Genomic DNA, 22,196 nt, shown 5'->3' with positions numbered 1-22,196 from the left:
TCTGCGGACAAGATGAACCTTTTTCGCTCTTTCTAAGACCGAAAAAAGAATAAACGATAAAAGTATAGCTAACAGGTGTAGATCTGACGGAAAAGAGATTCGAGAAAGTATATAGACTTCAAACTAGGAAGAAAAGATAAAACTGAAGCTAAAAAAACAAAAACTAAAACATAAATGGGAGGAAGAAGGAAGACAAGCTTCCTCCTTCCTCCTCTAAAAGAACCTGAACAAAAGGAGGCGAAACGGTGATGGTGGCGGAAGCTTGAAAAGAAAAGGAGCAAAGGGGAAGAAAAAGGGTTGAGAAATGGAGGAGCCCTTGAAAGGTTTAATAATGGAGTATTACTTACTATTAGAATGGTAAAGATTGAGTGACTTTAAGTTAATAAATTATAAAGTTGAATCATAACTTTTATGTCAAAGTTTAAAGTTAAATGACTGTAATATTAATAAGCGGAAAAATTGAGTGATCATCGGTATAATGTATTCTTCTAAATTTGTTAATTTATTAACAGATCTGGATATTTCATATCTAATGTTGAGGGGCTAATTAAAATAAATATATTTTTTAAGATAAAAAAAATAAATATTTTTTTTACAATTAATTAAAATAAATATTGAGATGGAAAAACAAGTCTATCTTTGTATGCTTACCATGTCACCGTATCGGTATCTAATTTTATTGCATTCGTGATTTATTTTTAATTTAATTTTGTTTAAGTTCCACTACACTTTTGAAACTCTTTTTTTGTTGTTTAGTAATATTTGGAAGTCAACATAAGACAGTAAAGTCGTCCTCCAAAAATAGTTTTTTTTTTCTTCTTAGTACATATTTGATTCAAAAAGTTGATTGATATTTAATTACGAAATTTTCAAAACAATTTTTTAAATTTACTTAAAATAATATATCGATCAATTTAATTAATTTAACATAATATATTAATCATTGAATTTGTTTAAAATAATATAGATTTCAATTGTCACTAAAGTAACATACAAACGTCCATTTAATTTATCTAGTGTTTGCGGTTGGAAAAGACTATGCAAGTATTTTTTTTTAATTTTAGGAAAAAGCTATTTTTCAAGCATAAAAGCAAATAGTAATTTTCTAACCAAACATTTGAAACTCTCATTTTTAATAGGAAAATGTAAATGAAAACCGGATACATATTTATGATGATTATAATTGAAAGCAACATATTTAAATCCAAATAGACAAGAGATTAACAACTAATCCACATATATTGAAAGTAGGGTCTTATAAATATGAAATTATAAACAGCCTTTCATAATCAAATTTATTAAATACCAACAATGGTATCAAATTGGGACCCTATTATGATTATGTACATTTTCATATATTCATTAAACATATGGGCTTTCCTGTCTTTATTAATGCCCACTTCTTCTAATTTTTAATTCTTTCATTTATCTCATACAACTACCCTTTTTGGGTCCACCATATTTTTGCATTCTAACCCTTTTTATTGGGTTAAATTACACCCATAGCCACCAAACTTTAAAATGTAACATAAATATCATTCAATTTCATACTTATAACATAAAACTCACTCAATCTTAACCGCTTTAGTAACAAGTAACCCTCCATTGTAAAACTTATGAAAATAATATTCTAAACAATTTTAATTTTTTTACCTTTTGATTAAGGTCATTTAAGTGTTATTCAGTTAGGAGGGAGAAACTGAATATTCAGAGAGAAAATTTTCTAAAAATGGCGGTAATAGAAAATCGAAAACGTTAATGACAATTATGGTTCTAAACTTTCATTTTTAGACTTTTTCATTTTGACATTTACTTTAAAAGACTAGAATGTTACAAAATGTACACAGTTTGAAACTTAAATGGTCATTATAAAATTTAGGGATAAACTTCAGTAGCCATGAATATAATTGACCTTTTTTATTATTATTAATGATCCACCAAACCAGCATAATATGGCCAAATCTATGCAATAATAATAATAATAATAATAATAATATAAAGTAACTCAATTATCAATTCACTGCATTTATGAGAAAGATTTCAAATTTATAAATTTAATTCTTCCTAAAAATATCTGCAGAAAAGGGAAAAATGTAATTAAATACCAAACATGATTAAATCAATAAAAATACATGTTATTAATTGAAAAGAAAAATGCAGTAATTGAATAATAAAGGAAAAATTTTCTATGAAAATTACATGAGCATTGAAAAAGAAAATTCATAATTATGCCCCTAATAAAATAATCAAAGAAAAATGACCCATAAACAATGAACTTTTTGCTCCTAATAAAATTACAGAAAGCCTGAACATACAAGTATAGAAATTTTATTCCTATATACATACATAGCAAAGTAAAACTTCTCACACTTATGACCTCCATTACAGACAACAGAAAGAACCAAACACATTAAATTCCTTCACTTCACATAACTATCTCAGGCTTCAAAATACTTGTTTTGATCTCTTTATGGGGTAAAACCACACCCCCATTGCTATAAATTTCATCACATACATGAACATCCTCACCCAGGATCGTCATGTTCTCTACACGAGCCCATTGGCCGACGGTCGAGTGCCATCCAATGATGCTGCTAGATATACAAGCATGCTTCTTGATGCGAACACCACGCATCACAGTGCACCGGGAGAGTCTGACTCCTGACTCAACAACACAGCCTGGACCTATTGCAACATCAGGTCCAATTAAACATCCCTCTCCGATCTTGGCTGTCTCATCGACCAAAACGTTTCCTACAATGTGGGATCCAGAGGCCAACCTAGTCGGAGAATTTTTCCGTAGAGATTCTAGATAGAGTCTCAGGCCAGTAATGTAATCTCTTGGTTGTCCAATGTCCATCCAGAACCCTGGAAGGACCATTGCAAAGAGCTGTTTATCAGATGCAATTTTCGGGAAGACCTCTTTCTCAATTGAAGTCGGCCTCAGTTGAATTCGATCAAGAACAGATGGGTTCAACAGATAAATTCCAGCATTGATTTTGTTGCCAACAAATATCTTTGGTTTTTCAACAAATCTTTCAACTTTCCCTGTGGAATCTTCCATAACTACAACACCATATTTTGATGGCTCATCCACCTATTCAATCGTTGCAATTAATAAAACATTGTTTTCAGTTTCAGAACATCTCCAAGTGCATAGAAATAAGTTTACAATAGTTGTTACCTTTGTCACCATTATGGAAGCTTCTGCGCCGTGGGCCTTGTGGAACTCAATCATTTGTTTCAGTGGGTACTCACTGATGACATCACTGTTGAGAACAAAAAATGGATCACCAGATTCATCAATCAATTTGTCTCTAGCCAAAGCCAGAGGACCAGCAGTGCCTAGTGGCTCAGTCTCTTGTGAGCATGTTATCGTGATCCCCAGCTTCGCCTCAAATTCCTTCAAGAAGTTCAACATCACCTGCAGAAAAATACAGCAAGAACTTCATAAGAATCAAACTCTCCGGCATGACAAGGAAACCAAGAGAGCGAAGTGTTGATTCATTCTTTACCTCTGGTTGGTAGTTAATAGCCAAGACCACTTCAGTCACTCCAATTGCCTTAAGCGCTTCAATCTGTAAGAAACACCAGAGTCATAAATTAAGGGGAGAGGAGCTCATATAATGTCTACTATGAGGTCAACCTTTTGTAACTACCTAGATTTAAGATTTAATTGTTTTGCAATCACGGATCTCATTAACCGATGATAAACCAGAAATAAGCATTTGTCATGAATCTGGTAAACCAAGTATTCAATATATTCTAGTTTTCAAGAACCATGATACTGGCAAATACAATACCTGATGCAGGATCATTGGTTTGTTGGCAAACTCAACAAGTGGTTTTGGGACACTGAGTGTCAACGGCCTCAACCGAGTACCAAATCCTCCAACAAGAATTAGAGCCTTCATTCTGTTATGCTCCTACTTTTCCTGTAAATTAAGGTCAGAAATTAAGCAGCAGTTCAGCAAAGACTAAAACAGTTAGAATCTAAGACATTATCCATAGTAGCAAAACCTTTATAAATAGCAAGACTTTTACTTTGTCTCACATGACAAAGTTGATACAACTCAATTATTAGGCATGAAAATTAGCTTGTACAAATTGAAGACAGAAAGTACGGGAAGAGGACCATAGATTGAGATAAATTTTTAGTGAAGCACAACACTTGCCCTAAGATTCTGAACACATGACAGAGAATAGCCAAAAGAGCAAAGCCTAATTGTCCAAATGACTTAGCTGGTATTAGCAAACTTCCAGCTAGATCACAGGTTGGATATTTTAATTAGATAGAGACTAAATTGATTTTATTTGTCATAGGTTTTTCCAAAAAGGACATGGAATCTTAACTGGAATGTATACTAAATATCTTTTAGTTCAATCAAATGACAAATATTATAAACTCTTCATCGAAAAAACAAGAAAAATCTAACCCACCTTTATCTCAATGATACTGAGAGCATCTCTATCCTTCAATTCCCAATGCCAGAAAATCGTTTTTTTGATTTATAATTTTCTAGTCAGAAAACATATTTTCATAAAAAAAATCCTGCAAAAAGAAGCAAGCCACAAAAAGCCTGCAATAACAAATCAAAGAGAGGCAACGCAGACAGAGGTGAGGAAAAAACAAACACCGCACAAAGAAGCCTGCAATAACAAATCAAAGAAAGGCAACGCAGACAGAGGTAAGGAAAGGGAATGAGCGTGAGCGTACATGGATTGGGAAGGAAAGGGAATCTAAATCCCCAATCTCACATTTGGAGTTATCCAAGAAATATTTTGCATTTTCTCATGTACCATAAAGCAATAATCCCAATTTACGAGTTTAAAAGTTGCTTAAACAAAAGCAAAATTGCAGCTATCATTGCAGAAGGTTAAGATGCCAAGTAGCCTATATTACTCAAACAGAAAAAGGGGAATGCCCACAGTTTTTTTGTGATGCAAAAATAAAGTTAGTCGCGCATAAAGCACCTTCCATAACATAGAAGAGCTTAAAACTCTAGAAAAATATACCTGAGACATTAACACAACTTAGAAAACTCGACTTACTACACAAATTGGCCTACATATTTATATTTAGAAAGATCTTAGACATGGAAAGAAACAAAATTAATTATAAGAAAAGTCTATAGTTTTCACAGAAATGACCAAGTAAATGGAGACACCTGACCTGCACCTAAAAACCAGATCGCTCTCCCTTTACTGGATCTAATAACACAATACACAAAAATACCTCACCAATTAACGCCATCAAAAACGCATAATTTGGAAATGGAGACAGAATGAAAAAAAAAATTGAGAAAAGAAGTTGAAAAGAAAAAGTCATGATAAAGTTGAACATTATCCACATTCCAAACACCCAAAATCACACCGACACCACAACAAACACCTCGAGAAAACACAAAAGAAGAATCAGAAGAACCATAATGTAGAACAGATAGATCCAATTAGAAGCAGCAATTACCATTAGCAACACAGGAGAATTACCTCAAAAGTCTCACCAAGCTCAACAAAATTCGAATCAAGCAAAGCTCGAACTGAAATCCGGCCGAGTCAGAACGGGGCAAACTGAGTCGACTCGGCTATCTCCTCTCTAACTTCTACCGGTAATTGAGATGTACACAGAGCGTGAATCGAAGAGAAGTTTATTTATATTCAGGAGAAAGGAAGCCATTAACTAACGTGAAATTGGCGGATTTATATAAAATACTAAATCTTATTTTATTTATGGAACTTTACTTTTTATTCAAGAAATTGCATTTTTATTTATTGAGGACAAATGTTACAACAAATTACGAAACTACCTCGAAATTTATTGGGAAAAGAACGCATTAAGGTCAATTTGGTGTTTTTCTAGCATAATATATTTTTTTCTAAATCCTAATCTAATAAGTTACTACAGAATTGTTTAAATGCAGACAGAAAACTATCAATTATTTAAGTTTAAGCATTTAGTCATATATTATTGAAAATATGAAAAGTCTAACCCACTATTATTAAAACTTAAAACTAAATCAGTCACATATAAATTAAGTATAAGTTGTTTTTTTTTTTTTTTTTTTTTTTATCAAAATGTGTAAAATATTTACTATTATATTAGTATATAGTTACAAATAACTAACCAAAAATATACGAATTGCTTCAGTTTATCGATAAATAATTAGAGGATCCAACATGACAGTTAAATAACAGTCAATCCAGTATTTTTAAATTTTCGATAACATATGTCTAAAATTGATCTTGCTTGAAAATATTAGAATTAAATTTGTACCATTTTGACAGTATGTATTAGTGTGGGAAGAAACAAGTGTTATCCCCCTTCCTCTCTCTAACTCAAATTCTCTGTACTCTTCTTCTCTCATCCGAACATCCACCCCACTTACCATCTAAGACCGTTGCTTCCTCCCCCTCCACCGACTGTGACACTATTTTGGACGGAGAAGACGTCTTCCTCAAGGTGGTGCCAAGCGTTCCATCGGCACTAAACGTCTTTTCACCGCACGATGGATGTCTTGCTTCTTGAAATCCATCGTATTGTTTCTTCCCACCTGTAACAATATATCTATCTTTTTTCTGAACAAAAGTAACTACATCTACTTGGAGGAAGGAGAATAAAGATTGTCTTCCTTCTTCCTCCTCTCATCTCTATGTTTACTCTCACAATTTTAGTGTTATTTCCTTTTTCAGTGTTTTTATTTCCGTTGAAATTCATACATCTTTTCGGATTTGTTCCGTCTGATTACATTTGTCAACTATAACTCTTTCATTTACACTTTTTTTCAGGTTTACCAAGAGTGGAAACGTATTATCTTATATGTAGATCACTTGATTTACAAGGTTGCACCAGTAGAAAAGACTCAGATCCGATTAGCCGGAAGAAACTAAACGATGAAAATTCTTTTGTAACTTTTTTTTTTTTTTGCAGATTTGGATTTATGAGAAGTATGAGACTTGTCATCTTTTTGTTTTAGTTGTATTATTTATGGTTTTTATTATCCTATGTCGTCTTTTTCTTTCCTTTGTGAATCTTGTACCCGCTGTAATCTGTATTTATATGAGATTTTATTTCTATTTATGTTCGTGTTGTATTTTTTTTCTTAATGGAATGAAATATGTTTTTTCATAAAAAAAATGTATGTAATACCTTCAAACATTAGAGTTATCCCTAAAATAATACATTAAATTGTTCCTTCGTAAGTTTAGTGTTAGTTCACCGAAATTACTTTTTCTACTAATAATTTATAAACTCCCTGATACATAATTTCTGAATTTGTCCAAAATAGTAGATTGATTTTTTAAATTTTATAAATGTCTCACCAGTTCTATAAACTTATTTATTTCGTACCAGTTCCCTAAACTTGTCAATAAAAGTAGATTAGGTTCCTGAACTTTGCAAGTGTTTCACCAACTCCAAAAACTTGCTTATTCTGTAACAACTAAATACAAAAACTTATTAAATCTAAATTCAGAATAAGTAAGTCTAGAGAGTTGGTAAAACACTTACAAAATTTAGAGAGCTAATATATTTTTATGGACAAGTTTAAAGAGGTAGTGATACGAAATAAACAAATTTAAAAAACTAGTGAAATACTCAATCTACTAAAGTTCAAGGAGAGCTGGTGGTAAATGAGTGGATTAGAAAAGCGTGACAACTATAGCTGATTATATGGTGGCATCATTATGATGACATGATTTTCCATTTTGATTTTTTTTTCTTTTATTATAAAAATGTCATATTTCATACCATTAAATCACAAAGTATAAATACAGTACGATAAAACCTTCCATCCTACAGGCTACATCCAATATAAGATCCACAAAGAGCAAAAAAAAAAGACTATAAAGAGCAACAAAAACCATAAAAGGTACAAATACAACAAAAACATAAATAATATACTCATCGTAAGTCGAATCTCATTGAAAAACAGTTGTAATTCATTCATCATTTAGCCTTTTCCGGACATTCGGATCTGAGTCCTTAGAGGAGGTAATGGAAGAGGAAGGAAAGTGATGGAAATAAAGGTTAAAATTTACCATTGTTTGAGAGTTGATGGAATGTAAATAAGAGTTAAAAAGCAAGTTTACATTAAAAAGTTTACGTTACTCCCATTAACCCCCGTTTTGGAGTTGTGGTAAACTATTAACTTTCATTAATCTTTATTTACTCTCAACAAGAAGCTCCTAAAAAAAGTTAGTTTGAAATTTTACATATCATTACTTCCATTAACCTCCTTTCAAACAAGGACTAAGTAGAGTTTTACGAAAAACTTTTGAAGATATCTAAAAATCTCATCGTTAAGAAACTGTCGTATTCTTTATAGAGGTTTAGAATTTTTTTTCTAACTTTTAACCGAAAGATAAGTCTCTTTGCTTTGTTTTTTTTATTGAATAATTTTTTTGATTAGACCTACATATAGTAGCTAGATTTGGTAGTTTCTTGTTTATTTGTAATTTGTTGTTTTTTTTTCTTTTATAGGTTGTTGTAGTATGTCTCCTTATATGGGCGGTTGTCGTCTGTCTCCATATATGGTGAGGGCCATGGTATGAAAGACTGTAGGCAACTCGTTTCCAAGCTGGAGAAACTAGCGACTCAAGGAAAGCTAGATCATTTCTTGAGAAGGTTCAGACAAGGTTTGGCGTCTATAAAAGACGAAGAAGGTGGTAAGAGCAGAGCCCCCCAAGGTGTTATCAATGCCGTCTTCGAAGGTCATAGCCTAAGACAGCCATTCAAAAGAGGAAGTACCCCGAGAAGGATGGGTCTGACAAACCAATAAACTTCTTATTCGTCAAGACATGAATTACCCCTAGAAAAGCACATGATGATGCATTGGTAATCAAAGTCTGAATTGATACAGGAAGTTCAGTTAATATCATCACAAAGAAAGCCTATGAGGCACTTCGCCTCGACCCAAGCATGTTAATTCTCACAAAGACTCCTCTAACAAGAATCAGCGGGCACTCAATCCCATTTTTAGGCAGTATGGTCATGAAAATCGAAATTGGGGACTACTGTACAACATAGTCATTGACTGACCCTTGTTATCTGACTCAGGTGGCACACTATCCATTCGACACTTGGCATGGCAGATCCCCACCTCCAAAGGAATGGCCATCACATAAGAAAATCATGTGATAGCCCAATAAGCATACATGGCGTCGCTAGAAATGAAACCACCAGAGGTTGAGTCCAACGAAGAGGAGCATGGGAGAGCAAAACCAGTAGGGACCCTGGAACCCGTATGCCTAGAAGAAGGAAAATTATTGCAGACCTCAATAGGAATCCCTTCTGTAGTAAAAGAAGAGATTATCCAAACTTTAAAAGACAATATCAGAATGTTCTTCTGGTGCCCTACAGACGTAATGAGAGTATCTCCTGATGTTATGCTCTTGTAGTGTAGCAAAGACCGTAGCTAGGTCAGTTGAGGTTATGCTCTTGCAGTGTAGCGAAGATCGTAGCTAGGTCAATTGCATGTTTCTATACGGTTTGACTTTTCACAATCATATCGTCCATATATATTTCAACTTTAACTCATATTATATCCTTGAAGATCTTAGCACTAGTCTTTAGTACATAGCTCCTGCATTTTTTTTAACCAAAAGACATTACGTTGTAATCATAAATACCTTCATGAGTTCAAAATCATGTCTTTATTAGATCTTCTGGATTCATCGAGATCTTGTGATATCATGCTACTGCATCTAGGAGCGAATAGATTGCATACCCTACCGTTGAATCAATCAACATATCAATACATGGCAGCCGATATGAATCCTTCGAGTATGCTTTATTAAGGTCTGTGAAGTCAAGACATAAGCGCCATGTTTCGCTAGCCTTCTTAACTAGAATAACATTGCCCACCCATTTGGGATAGTAGACTTCTTTAATATGGCTGCAATCCTTCAATTTTTTTTTTACTTTAGCCTGAATAATCTTTTGTTTTTCAGCCCCATGGTTCCTTTTCTTCTGGATGACTGGTGTTGCTTCTGCATTGATATTTAGAGAGTGCATCATAAAGTCACGAGATACTCCTGTTACATCTTCAGGACTGTTGAGCGATTTCCGCAAGTGCACGGTATACGCTTGTAGTAATAAAAGATATCGATCCCACAGGGAACGTTTTTCGAAACAAAACTTATTTATAATTGGTTAAATTTACTTTAAGGTTTATAATATGGAAAATCGTTTAATCGATTTTGGTTTTGAAATTGCTAGAATGAGAATTAGGTTAGAGTATGAAAACGTTAGAAAATACTCTGATTTAAGAATGAATTTTCAAGATAGGAACGTTTAGTACTTTTTAGAAAAGTAAACAAATGTATTTGTTTGCATTAAGCAAAGAAAACAACTTTAAACTTTGTATGAATTATAAAGATGAAATAAATGACGGAACCTCTAATTATTTGGCTTTGAACATGACAAAACCCTATCCGGGATAATTGCCCTTAATCAAATTAAAACTCTTTCGAGATAATAATTTGCTTAAGTGTTCAACAAAGTTTCCTTGTAAAGATTTTGAATTAAATACGTTTTAATGAAAACACCGGCATCCACTTCGGATCCTTTACCAAAGTGCTGCATAACAATCTATCGAATAGAACAGACTTTATTAGATGAAATATAAATTGATACAAGTTTACAGAGAACATGGAGCATGAAAACATTCGACGGCTTGCAAGTGAACGGGTTGTCAATCCTTTCCTTGGGTTTCGTTATAGTTTGTCAGGCTCAAGGGCGGATCCTCTACTCAATCTTCTCGTTGAATCTTCGTAATAGAGACTGGGTCGGTCTACTACCAAAATGAAAACTAAATTGGAACAATGTCTAAATGCTACTAAACTTGTTATTATTGAATAAACAATGTGTGTACATCATATTGCTTTTTACAGAATCGAAATCTAACTTCTGAATCACTTGACTCGGAATTTCTGCATAAATTCTATACTAATCTCTTTCTTCTACATATATTCAACTCTCCATCAACTCTTTATTTATAGATGTTGAAGAGTCTTGATTGAAGTGTCGTGTCCGTTATGGAGAGTCGTATTGCGAAAGGACGTCTTTATCCACCCGAACGATCGTGTTTCGTCGAAAACGAAAGTGTGTAACTAGGCCTCTACAGACTCCTGCTCGTACCGAGAATGTTAAATTCTCTACCGAGAATGGGGGAGCATCAATTGGTCTTCAAACGAAGGGAAGGAGAAGCTGAAGAACGCGTGTCGTGACCGAGAATTTGGGGGCCGCGGTCGCGGCACGGAACGTTTTTCACTTCTTCGGCTTTCGTTCTCGTCCTTGACTTGGCGTTATTAATTTTCGTCGTCTTCGACTCCTTTTGTAGGGTTTTTCTTCTGTTTTTGAGCTCTTTTCATTCCTATTTGGATTTTACCAAATATTTATGTACCTTACAAGAAAGAAACATATTCGAGAGTAAAAGCTTTCTAAACAGTTATAAATAGCATAAATTCGTAGCAATATTGATGTAATTATTGATGATATTTTAGGTATATTTTGGGCTTAACAAATCTCCACACTTAATCTTTTGCTAGTCCCGAGCAAAATTTCACTGAATTTAGTCTTTAACTAATCTCTTTATGAAAATAAAACATATATCTCTGTATTACCTTTTGAATTAGTTAAGCCGAAAAGACTAGCTTCGCATGGCAAATTTATACGCAAAACATCAAACTAACTTAGTATAAATACGATATATCATTCGTCTTGTATTTTCAATTTGGAATTGAAGCATTCAGGACGATATAAGCACGCATGTTATTGAGTCTTTCGTCTCAAGGCATTTCAAAGCACAAAATTTCTTTCCCAAACCTAAACTAATATGTGAGATATATTAAATTAAAATAAGTACTTAGGTTAATTTGCTTAGTTACGCCCGAGATAAGGGTGGTCTTGATCGTAACTTTATACGTATTTTATTGCTTTGTGTTCGCTTAAGAGGTACCGACCATGCCATGGGTGGACACAATCGTTACTTTAAACTTAAACACGCTTATTATTTTTATTGCTTTTAACGTTCCTTCCATACCTCGATTGTGATAAGGGCGGTCGCAACCATGGCCAAAAGTAAAGGTACTTAATTTTCTTCCCTTTCATACCTCGATTGTGATAAGGTTGGTCTCAATCGTGGCCAAAAGTTAAGAATTCAACTAATTCATTAATTAATATGAATTTTGTAAAATTGTAACTTTGGAAAAAAGAAAGATAGCACATTCATCCTATATTGACTTAAAATTCAACATGTATTATGGCTAAAGTTTCCTTAAAAACTTCAATTGGTGTTAATGTAAGACGAAATCAAACCGAGCTAAAAATGTTAGTTCAATTTAATGCCTATAAACCTAATTGAAAATTTAAAATAAGATTTATTGTATCATGAATTGCATGATATAAAATAGAGATTAAAATAAAGAATTTATTTAATTAAAATATATTCACTGGAGACAATTTTACTAAAAATCGTATCGGAGATTTGTGAAAAATTTGAAAAATATTATTGTCCGTATAGAAATATTATTTCTAACGATAATGATAACCTAAAAACAATCATAAGTTAAAAATATTTTAAACATATATAAAAAAAATGTAACGTTATGAAAAAATAATGTTTAAGAAATTGTGTTGCAATATATGTTGCATTTGCATAAAACAAGTGTTGCAAAATGTTGCTAAAAAAAAAAAATTCGTTGCATTTATTCGTATATATGTAAATGATATATGTATATCTCCTCCCACACTTAAATTGGACCATGTCCTCATTGGTGCAAAAATGGAGAAAACATAAAAAGTAAGGACGAAATAAGGCATACGATAATAAAGATATAAATTGTAGCAAATAAAACATTAAAAAAAAATGGAAAATTCTACCATACATAGTAAAATTAAAATTGTACCAAATGATAACATGATAAAAATAAAATTAAAGAAAACAACCTACGCTTGAGGCGGGGAATCCGGAGGTGTAGGTGAAGTCTCCACATTGTGGCGTCGGAAAAAGGAAAGCATCCGATGCCGAGTCGATCTATGCTCACGCCTCAAAAGGTTGAGGTTGTCATTCATCACCATGTTGTTTTCTACCAAATCATCAATTCTTAAGTTCATTTGATGATTGTTGGAATTGATTTGGTTCAAAATCCTCCGTAAATCCACCGGATCATCCGTTTGAGGTGCTTGGGGTTGTGGGTGAGCTTGGGGTTCATCCTCCTCTCCTTCCGCCTCTCCACCGCCTTCGGTACCTACAAATTGAGAACTTGAAGCGCCACCACCCATAGTGCCACGAAGATGGGCAATACGGGAGGCATACGAAATAAAGACGGGGGGACCTTGCGGAAGCAATAAATGAGCCCGCTCAAGAGCCGAGATGTCCAAAAGTGGAACATACCCACGGTAGGTGGACATGTCAAAATCAGCCAATTCACCCCGTGCTCCCAACACAATAGCGGTGATAAAATTACAAAGAGGGATCTGAATGGTAGTAGCCCTCGAAGCACGGAACAAATTATCAAACAACATACCAATGCTATCAATCCTCAAGCCTTTAAACAAACTATCCAAAACATACAAATCCCGAACCTGAATCTTTGAACTCTCAACACGCCCAAACAAGGAGAAACTCAAAAATTTGTGAAAGAAGAACACACAGTTGTCCTTAATCAACTTGCTTGAGGTGTTTTTCGAATTAAAATAGTCTTGGTCCGAAAGAGTTTGCCAAACAGCATCATTATCAAAATCCTTAGGCTTGTCATAGAAATCAGAAGTTAGGGAAACCAAACATGTTTCCCATCGCTTCATAATCAATGGTGTAAGTGGTACCATTATTCCTAAAAGAGATTGAGGTTTTCTTCTTGTTCATGGTCAAAATGACCAAAAATTCCACCACATACTCATTAATACGCGGAAAACGCATATTAACGAATTCTTGCCAACCCAACGCCTCAATAAAAGCATCAATTCTAGTAGAGAAATTCAATGCTCTTACCGAATGGAAATCTAGGAAGTGCATATCCACAAATTGGCGATCGACTTGTGAAAAATGTTTGAAACGAGCGGCTTCCTCCTCCGAAGCGATGTCGAAATAAGCTCCACATTGAACCCGAAGGCGATTAGCTTCCGTAACAGCGGGCTTGTTACCAACACGCTTAGTCCTTACCATGGTAATGGTGTTTAGGGTGTTTAGGGTTTGAGAAGAAGAAGAAGAAAAAGGAATTGAGAGAAAGAGTAAAGCTTGAAGATGAGTTTGAGAGTTGTAATTGGAAATGATTGAATGGAAAAGATGATAGAAATTGGAATGAATAAATTGGGAAGAGTAAAAGTAGGTTTATGGGGAAGAGTTTGGAGTAAGTGATTGGGTAAAAATAGAGGTGATGTGAGGTTTGTGTAAGAGGTAGGTTTATATAGGGTGATTAGGTAGATGTATAGGTAGAATAGGAATAGGAATAGGCAAAAATTGTGTCAAAATCGGAATCAAAAGGGCATGTAACACGCGTGTCGCGACCGCGAATAGCAAAGCCGCAGCCACGGCACGCGACTTTCAGGGAATTTTTCCCCTGAAATCCGTCCGTTTTTGCTGCTCATACCGAGAATTATTAATTCTCGGTAGAGAATTAGTCAAAATGGGCTATTCGGGTGCCTAATGACTTGGTTTGTGCAATTTTGTTGATGGATTGGTTCCTGAATGTAATATAAAGTGTCCCTGCACTTAAAAACTAAAATAAATAACATTAATTGCAAGGAAAACCAAAGATTTAACCTTAATAAATTGAATTAAAGTGGAATAAATTGGTATATGAAGAATTAATGAAACTTAAATGTTCAGTTATGCATATAAGTTAAAAGAATCATATTAAGTGCATAATAAGTGCATATAAATATATATTAATTATATGAATTTAATCAATTGAATGAATTAATGTTTTAAACTTAATGAATGAAGTTTGTGAAATTGGATTATGTGTGAATATATGTGTTAATTAATAAAACCATGATTGTTCAACATTATGGATTATATATAGATTTAACCATGATTATATAAGAAATAGAACAATCATATATCTAACCTTTGTAAAATTAATAAATGAACTAAAATGAAATAGAAATTTTATTGAATAAAACAAAGTAGAAAAACAAAGAATGAACACAAAATACACAAATATTTACAAAAATAAAACTTATAAACCTAGACTATTCTATATATTCATCCCGTTCAAGCGGGATATTTCTAGCCTTAATACGTTCAATTTGAAACTGCACGAAAGTTTCACGTTCCGGTGCAGACAGAAAGTGAGGCCCTGCTCGAAAGACAAGTTTCACAAGTCCTTCGTGCTCGAGAAATTCATAGTCTATCGTCGAGAAGAATTAATCATCACTCCAGGGAACATCAATTGTACCCTTGGTACCAAGAATTATTCCACAAATTATATTGCCGAACCCAATCTTTTTATCCTTGGATCGAGAAGCGGCGACAAGACCCTCCATCAGAATCTTTGAAGAATCTACTGCATTTCCCTGGAATACATCTCCAAGAACATAAAGATCTGTGTCACGGACCACACTACTAAATGTGCGACCGAATAAACTGTGACACAAGAATTTGTGCAAATACAGCATGGAGTTGGAGCGAAAGGAGTGATTATAGGCGAGTTTTGAATTGAATCGCCAGAAACCGGAAAGCATTCTCTAAACATCCGTGGATGTCATGTCTCTTCCAGGATGACGTTTGATTGTATCCCTCGGGGGAAACCAAACCAAGCATGTAATTCGGGATCCGAAAGTGAAGATTTCGCCATCTCGACGAAAACTGAGACGTACCCGTCGTTTGTTAGTGAAACGAACGGTACAAAAGAATTCAAGTATCCAGTCGCCTATTATTGGAAATCGCATTTTGGCGAATTTTGCCCACCCTAGGCGTTCCATATAGCGGCTTATGTCATCACTAATGCCAAGTTGGTTGTTAAGAAAATCATCCATATACAACATTCCAGTGAAGAATTTGTAACGGAGATTCCAGTAACGCCTACCTTCATCGTGATTGAAGATAGGAAAAAGCGCCCCATATCGCTTGGATAAGTCTGGGCGTTTGTTGCTTGAGGTAGCATTGTGCCTTGAAGGTTTGTATTTGGTAGGCATGGTGTTGAGTTTGAAGAAACAAAGTTTCTGTACTTAATGAAAAATGGTGTTTTTGAAGAAATCAGAAATCTGATAAAGATGAAAAGAGTTGTAACAGAACTTGAATCTTCTAGGACTAATTTATAAGATTTTAGATGAAAGGAGGTGTTGTTTTAATCATGAAAAGGTATAAAATTACACCTTTCAGGAATGAAGAAACTTAAGGTTTCGTTTATCAAAGGGTTCGTCTAAAGGTTTAGGATGATTCAGACCTGAATGTGTAGGAAAAACGCGTGTCGCGACCGAGAATTCCAAATTCGCGATCGCAACACGCTGATTTCCTTGCGGAAATCAGGCGTCGTAACCTATTTCCTGGTTCAGAGAAAATCTAACCTATTTGGACAAATCTGAAAAATAGAATTCTCGGCAGAGAATTGCCTGAAACTTCAATTTCATTCAAATTTTCTAAAATTAAATCTAAAATCATGAAATAAACATATTTTATACATTTAAATCATAACATAAAGTCATCTAATCACAAAAATTGGCATTTGGAAAAATAAAATAAAATAAAATAAAATTAAAAATAAAATAAAGTAACAATAAAATGAACAAAAATATAAAAAGAAATAAAACAAAAGAAACTGTGATCGAAAAACTGAGTGATTTATACGTCAGATAATCTTGTTACGAACGGAATTCCTATTTTTGAAATATTTTCGTAATAGATTTTACATCGATTACCATTAACTTTGAAACGAATTCCGTTAGGACCTTCCAGTTCTAAAGAACCATAATCGAACGTTTTGACGACTAAATATGGTCCTATCCATCTGGACTTAAGTTTTCCTGGAAATAAACGAAGTCGTGAATTAAATAACAGCACTTTATCCCCAACATTAAAGTGTTTGACTTTAATTTTGACATCGTGCCATTTTTTCACTTTTTTTTTTATAAATCTTTGCATTTTCGTAAGATAGATGGCGTAACTCATCTAACTCATTTAAATCGAGCAAACGTTTCTTACATGCTTGTCGTAAATCAAAGTTAAGTTCCCTAATAGCCCAAAAGGCTTTATGTTCTAATTCGACTGGCAAATGACATGCCTTCCCATACACTAAGCGGTATGGAGTCATTCCTATTGGTGTTTGAAATGCAGTACTGTATGCCGATAACGCATTATTTAGTTTACAAGACCAATCTTTTCTTGAGGATGAAACTGTTTTCTCTAGAATCCATTTGAGTTCTCTATTTGATATCTCCGCCTGACCATTTGACTGAGGATGGTATGGCGTTGATACGCGGTGGCGTACTCCGTATTTTTTCATAAGCGTTTCAAAACTTCGGTTTATAAAATGAGTACCGCCATCACTAACGACGACTCTTGGACAACCAAATCTACAAAATATATCGTCAAGAAAATTAACGACAACTTTAGAATCGTTCGTCGGTGTTGCAATTGCTTCAACCCACTTTGAAACATAATCGACGGCAACTAATATGTAAGTTTTACCATTAGAAGGAGGAAAAGGTCCCATGAAATCTATTCCCCACATATCGAAGACTTCAACTTCTAATATGGTTGTGAGGGGCATCTCATCTTTCCTTCCTAGATTTCCTGTTTTTTGGCACTTATCACAACGAGTAATAAATGAACGGACGTCTTTAAACATCGTAGGCCAAAAGAAACCACATTCAAATATTCTAGCTGTTGTCTTGTTAGCTCCATTATGTCCTCCATAAGAGCTAGAATGGCATTCCGACATTATGAATTCAAATTCATTTTCACCAACGCATCTCCTAATTATCCCGTCACCACAAGTTTTGAACAAAAAAGGATCTTCCCAAAAGTACTGTTTAATGTCGAAGAAAAATTTCTTCTTTTGTTGGAAATTTAATCCTTCCGGAACAATATTGGCTGCAAGATAATTAGCAATATCCGCATACTATGGTGACATGATGCTTTTCATTTGATAGAGATGTTCATCAGGGAAATCATCTCGTATACCGTTAGTTTCACCTATAGGACCGTTCTCATCTTCAAGTCTCGATAGATGATCAGCGACAAGGTTTTCTACTCCCTTTTTGTCTTTTATTTCTATATCAAATTCTTGTAACAATAAAACCCATCTAATTAGACGCGGTTTTGCATCATTTTTAGCAAATAAATATCTTAATGCTGCATGATCAGTATAAATAATAACTTTCGAACCTAACAAGTATAACCTAAACTTATCACATGCAAAAACTACAGCTAACATTTCTTTCTCAGTTGTGGTGTAGTTTAATTGTGCACCGGAAAGTGTGTGACTTGCATAATAAATGACATGAAGTTTCTTATCCTTCCTTTGACCTAAAACACATCCGACATCTAAATCACTTGCATCACACATAATTTCAAATGGTAAATCCCAATCAGGTTTAGCAATAATAGGTGCACTGACTAAAGCTGTTTTCAATGTTTCGAAAGCTTTAACGCAATCTTCATTAAAATCAAAGGTGGAATCTTTCATGAGTAGATTAGTGAGTGGTTTGGAAATCACAGAAAAATTCTTAATAAATCTTCTGTAAAAACCGGCATGTCCTAAAAATGATCTTACTCCCTTAACAGTAGTTGGAGGGGGTAATTTTTCTATTACTGAAGTTTTTGCTCTATCCACTTATAATCATTTTTTAGATATTTTGTGACCTAAAACAATTCCTTCGTCAACCATGAAATGACATTTTTCCCAGTTTAATACCAAATTTGTTTCTTCACACCTAGACAAAACTTTATCCAAGTTTTCTAGGCACGAATCAAAAGAATCTCTATAAACTGAAAAATCGTCCATAAAAACTTCCATGATATCTTCAATGAAATCATTAAAAATCGCAGTCATACAGCGTTGAAATGTTGCAGGTACGTTACATAGACCAAAGGGCATTCTCCTATATGCAAATGTTCCGTAAGGACATGTGAAGGTTGTTTTATCTTGGTCATCCAGGTAAATGTATATTTGAAAGAATCCGGAGTAACCATCTAGAAAATAGTAGAAAGCATGACCAGCTATCCTTTCGATCATTTGATCAATGAAAGGTAGAGGAAAATGATCTTTCCTAGTTGCTTTATTTAGATTTCTATAATCTATACAAACTCTCCAACCAGTGGTGGTTCGTGTAGGTATTAATTCACCTTCTTCATTCCTTACAACTGTTATGCCTCCCTTTTTAGGTACACAATGGATTGGACTAACCCATTCACTATCCGAAATAGGGTAGATGATTCCATTGTCCAGAAGTTTAGTAATCTCATTTTTGACTACTTCCTTCATATTGGGATTTAGGCGTCTTTGCCTATCCGCTTTAGGTGGTTTATCTTCTTCTAAGTGAATTCTGTGCATTACGATGCTTGGATTGATACCTTTTAAGTCTGAAATTTGCCAACCCATACTTCCTATCCTATTTCTAACAACTTCTTTCAATTTCTCTTCTTGATCTTGTGTTAATTTGTTAGAGATAATTATAGGTAGAGAATCGCCTTCCCCTAAGAAAGCGTACCTCAAATGACTTGGTAATTCTTTAAGTTCTAATTTAGGTGGAACTATAATCGAAGGCGGAACTGGTCCATCTTCTCGAATCAAAGGTTCTGGGTCCTTATCTTCTAGTTCCTCACTTATTATAGGTTCTATTATTTCTTCTTTTTGAACAATGTCATTTACACATTCTTCAATCAAATCAAGTTTCATATAAGCGAAATCCTCCATAGGATATTTCATCGCTTGATTCATATCAAACTCAATCTTATCATCTCTTATTCTTAAAACTACTTTCCCTTCCGACACATCAACTAGAGCACGTCCCGTGTTCATGAACGGTCTACCAAAGATTAGCGGACAATTTACGTCATAAGCAAAATCTAAAATAACGAAATCGGTAGGAAAAATAAATTTGTCAACTTTAACTAAAACATCCTCAATTATACCGTATGGTCTTTTAGTGGTTTGATCCGCTAATTGCAAAACCATATTAGTACGTTTGATGTCTTCTTCTAGGCCTAACTTATTAAAAATAGATAATGACATCAAGTTAATGCTTGCTCCTAAATCACAGAGACAACTAGGAAATTCAATATCTCCCAATTTACACGGAATGGTGAAACATCCGGGATCTTTGAGTTTTATGGGCAAATTGCTTGACACAATCGAACTGCAATCTTCAGTTAGCGAAATGGATGAAATTTCTTCCCAACTGATTTTCTTTGAAATTAAATCTTTGAGGAATTTACCATAATTGGGAATTTGCGTAATCGCATCCATAAACGTTAAATTAATATGCAAATTTTTAAGTTTGTCTAAAAATGTTAAAAGTTGTTTATCATAGTCCTTATTGCGGACTTTGTGTGGAAAAGGTGGTTTGGGTACAAAAGTTTTTGTACTAGAGTCAATTGGTGCATCTTTTTGTTTCAAAGTATCTTCTTTGGGCTTTGGTAAATCAGTTCCAGGTAAGGTCGAATTTCCGGGCATTTACGGGCCTATGTAATTTTTCCCTGAACGAAGAGTGATAGCCTTAACATGCTCTTTCGGATTTTCTTCCGTATGGCTTGGAAGACTTCCCTCTTTGCGGGATGGAATTGATTTAGCGAGTTGTCCAATTTGAATCTCCAAATTATGGATGCTAGATGATTGGTTTTTAATAAGCTGATCGAATTTATTCTCGATCCGTTTAAAACCATCGTCGTGATTACTTATTTTTCCGCTTATAGCATCAATAAATTTATCGATTTTAGAAGATAAAGTGCTAATCATATCTCTTGATTGATTTTGATAATTAGCAGTACGATTTTGACTAGCATTAGTATTATTATTATTATCTCTCCAGTTAAAGTTAGGATGATTTCTCCACCCAGGATTATATGTATTGGAGTAAGGGTTATTAGGTTGGTTTTGCCCTTGGACAAAATTTACCTGTTCAATTTCACTCATACCTTCGTAGTCCACATCCGTTTGGATTGGCTTACCATTAGAATCACACGGTGCCATAAACCTATCAATTTTGTGCGATAAGGCAGAAAACTGGGCTTGCAACATCGCAACTGGATCAAGATTCACTATACCTTTAACTGATGACGTAGTTGAGGATGATGGTTTCGCTAATGGTACGTGTCCACGTTCCGCGGGCCACATACTGTTGTTGATTGCCATTTCCTCCAAAAGTTCTCTTGCTTGGGCAGATGTTTTCTTCATGAATAACCCTCCAAACATAGCGTCCAATGAACCTCTAGTTGTAGGATTTAGTCTATTATAAAATGTCTGCATTAAAAGTTCAACGGGCAACTGGTGGTGTGGGCATAAACGTTGAAGTTCTTTAAAACGTTCCCAAGCCTCATAAAGAGTTTCATTATCATTTTGAGAAAAAGATGTTAACTCTTTAATGACTCTTGCGGTTTTTGCTAAAGGAAAATTTTTTGATAAAAATGCTTGGGCTAATTGTTCCCAAGTCTCAAATGATGCGGCTGGCATAGAAGTTAACCATTCTTTGGCTCGATCCTTCAAAGTAAAAGGAAAAAGGCGAAGTTTGATTGCTTCTGCAGTTACATCAGTAATTTTAAAAGTGTCACAAATTTCTAAGAAATTTGTCAAATGGGTGTTAGGATTTTCGTTAGGTAACCCGTAAAATGTTACGTTATTTTGCAACATATTAAGCAATGCTGGCTTAATTTCAAAATGGTGTGTATTAATTTGGGGTCTAACTATACTGTTTGTTACACCGGCCACTCCTGGCCTAGCGTAATCCATAAGTGTGGCCATAACTTCTGGCTCGGTAATTCTAGTTTTTATTGGGGTTTTGTTTTTGTTTTTCTTTTCTTTCTTGTTCTTTTTAAGAGTTCTTTCAATTTCTGGGTCAATAGGATTTGGTGACGTGCCTGAACTTCGAGAACTGCGCATGAACCTGAAATTTCGCACGAATCGAAACTACCTACAAAACAGAATTTGAAAAATAAATATGTTAGTAATTTAAAATAAATAAAATATAAAAGTTTGAATAAGTATAAATAACCTAGATTCGAAATAAAACACGAAAGATTTAAAATTTTGTCGAA

The 22,196-nt window shown here is 34.2% G+C and overlaps 1 protein-coding gene and 1 non-coding gene across 3 annotated transcripts; one reads left to right on the top strand and one right to left on the bottom strand.

The window, feature by feature from the left end:
• Nucleotides 1-2,202: 2,202 nt before the first annotated feature.
• On the bottom strand, nucleotides 2,203-5,696 carry LOC136226251 (mannose-1-phosphate guanylyltransferase 1). Of its 2 annotated transcripts, XM_066014615.1 has the most exons (6): nucleotides 5,491-5,696; nucleotides 4,441-4,580; nucleotides 3,804-3,935; nucleotides 3,516-3,578; nucleotides 3,185-3,424; nucleotides 2,203-3,097 (listed from the first exon to the last, which is right to left on the bottom strand). In XM_066014615.1, exons 3-6 carry the CDS (start codon nucleotides 3,912-3,914, stop codon nucleotides 2,426-2,428), a joined length of 1,086 nt encoding a protein of 361 aa, XP_065870687.1. In that variant the 5' UTR covers nucleotides 3,915-3,935; nucleotides 4,441-4,580; nucleotides 5,491-5,696; the 3' UTR covers nucleotides 2,203-2,425. The 2 variants fall into 2 exon arrangements, with proteins under 2 accessions (XP_065870687.1, XP_065870688.1); XM_066014616.1 differs by lacking the exon at nucleotides 4,441-4,580.
• A 15,731-nt stretch (nucleotides 5,697-21,427) lies between these two features.
• LOC136228188 (small nucleolar RNA R71) lies at nucleotides 21,428-21,534 on the top strand. The gene has a single exon (XR_010688521.1). It is a non-coding gene; the product is annotated as a small nucleolar RNA R71 (small nucleolar RNA).
• The last annotated feature ends 662 nt before the right edge of the window (nucleotides 21,535-22,196 follow it).

Source organism: Euphorbia lathyris, chromosome 4, assembly GCF_963576675.1.
Source record: "Euphorbia lathyris chromosome 4, ddEupLath1.1, whole genome shotgun sequence".
NCBI lineage: Eukaryota > Viridiplantae > Streptophyta > Magnoliopsida > Malpighiales > Euphorbiaceae > Euphorbia > Euphorbia lathyris.
The sequence above is the reverse complement of the archived record's forward strand: the minus strand, read 5'-3'. Positions and strand labels throughout refer to the sequence as shown.

What these genes read in the sequence shown, in the direction of transcription:
- LOC136226251 (XM_066014615.1), bottom strand. Translation starts at nt 3,914, where the DNA reads ATGAAGGCTCTAATTCTTGTTGGAGGATTTGGTACTCGGTTGAGGCCG. An exon ending in CTATTAACTACCAACCAGAG is followed by an intron (nt 3,425 to 3,515) that starts GTAAAGAATGAA and finishes ATTTTTCTGCAG; the next exon opens with GTGATGTTGAACTTCTTGAA. An exon ending in CTTCCATAATGGTGACAAAG is followed by an intron (nt 3,098 to 3,184) that starts GTAACAACTATT and finishes ACGATTGAATAG; the next exon opens with GTGGATGAGCCATCAAAATA.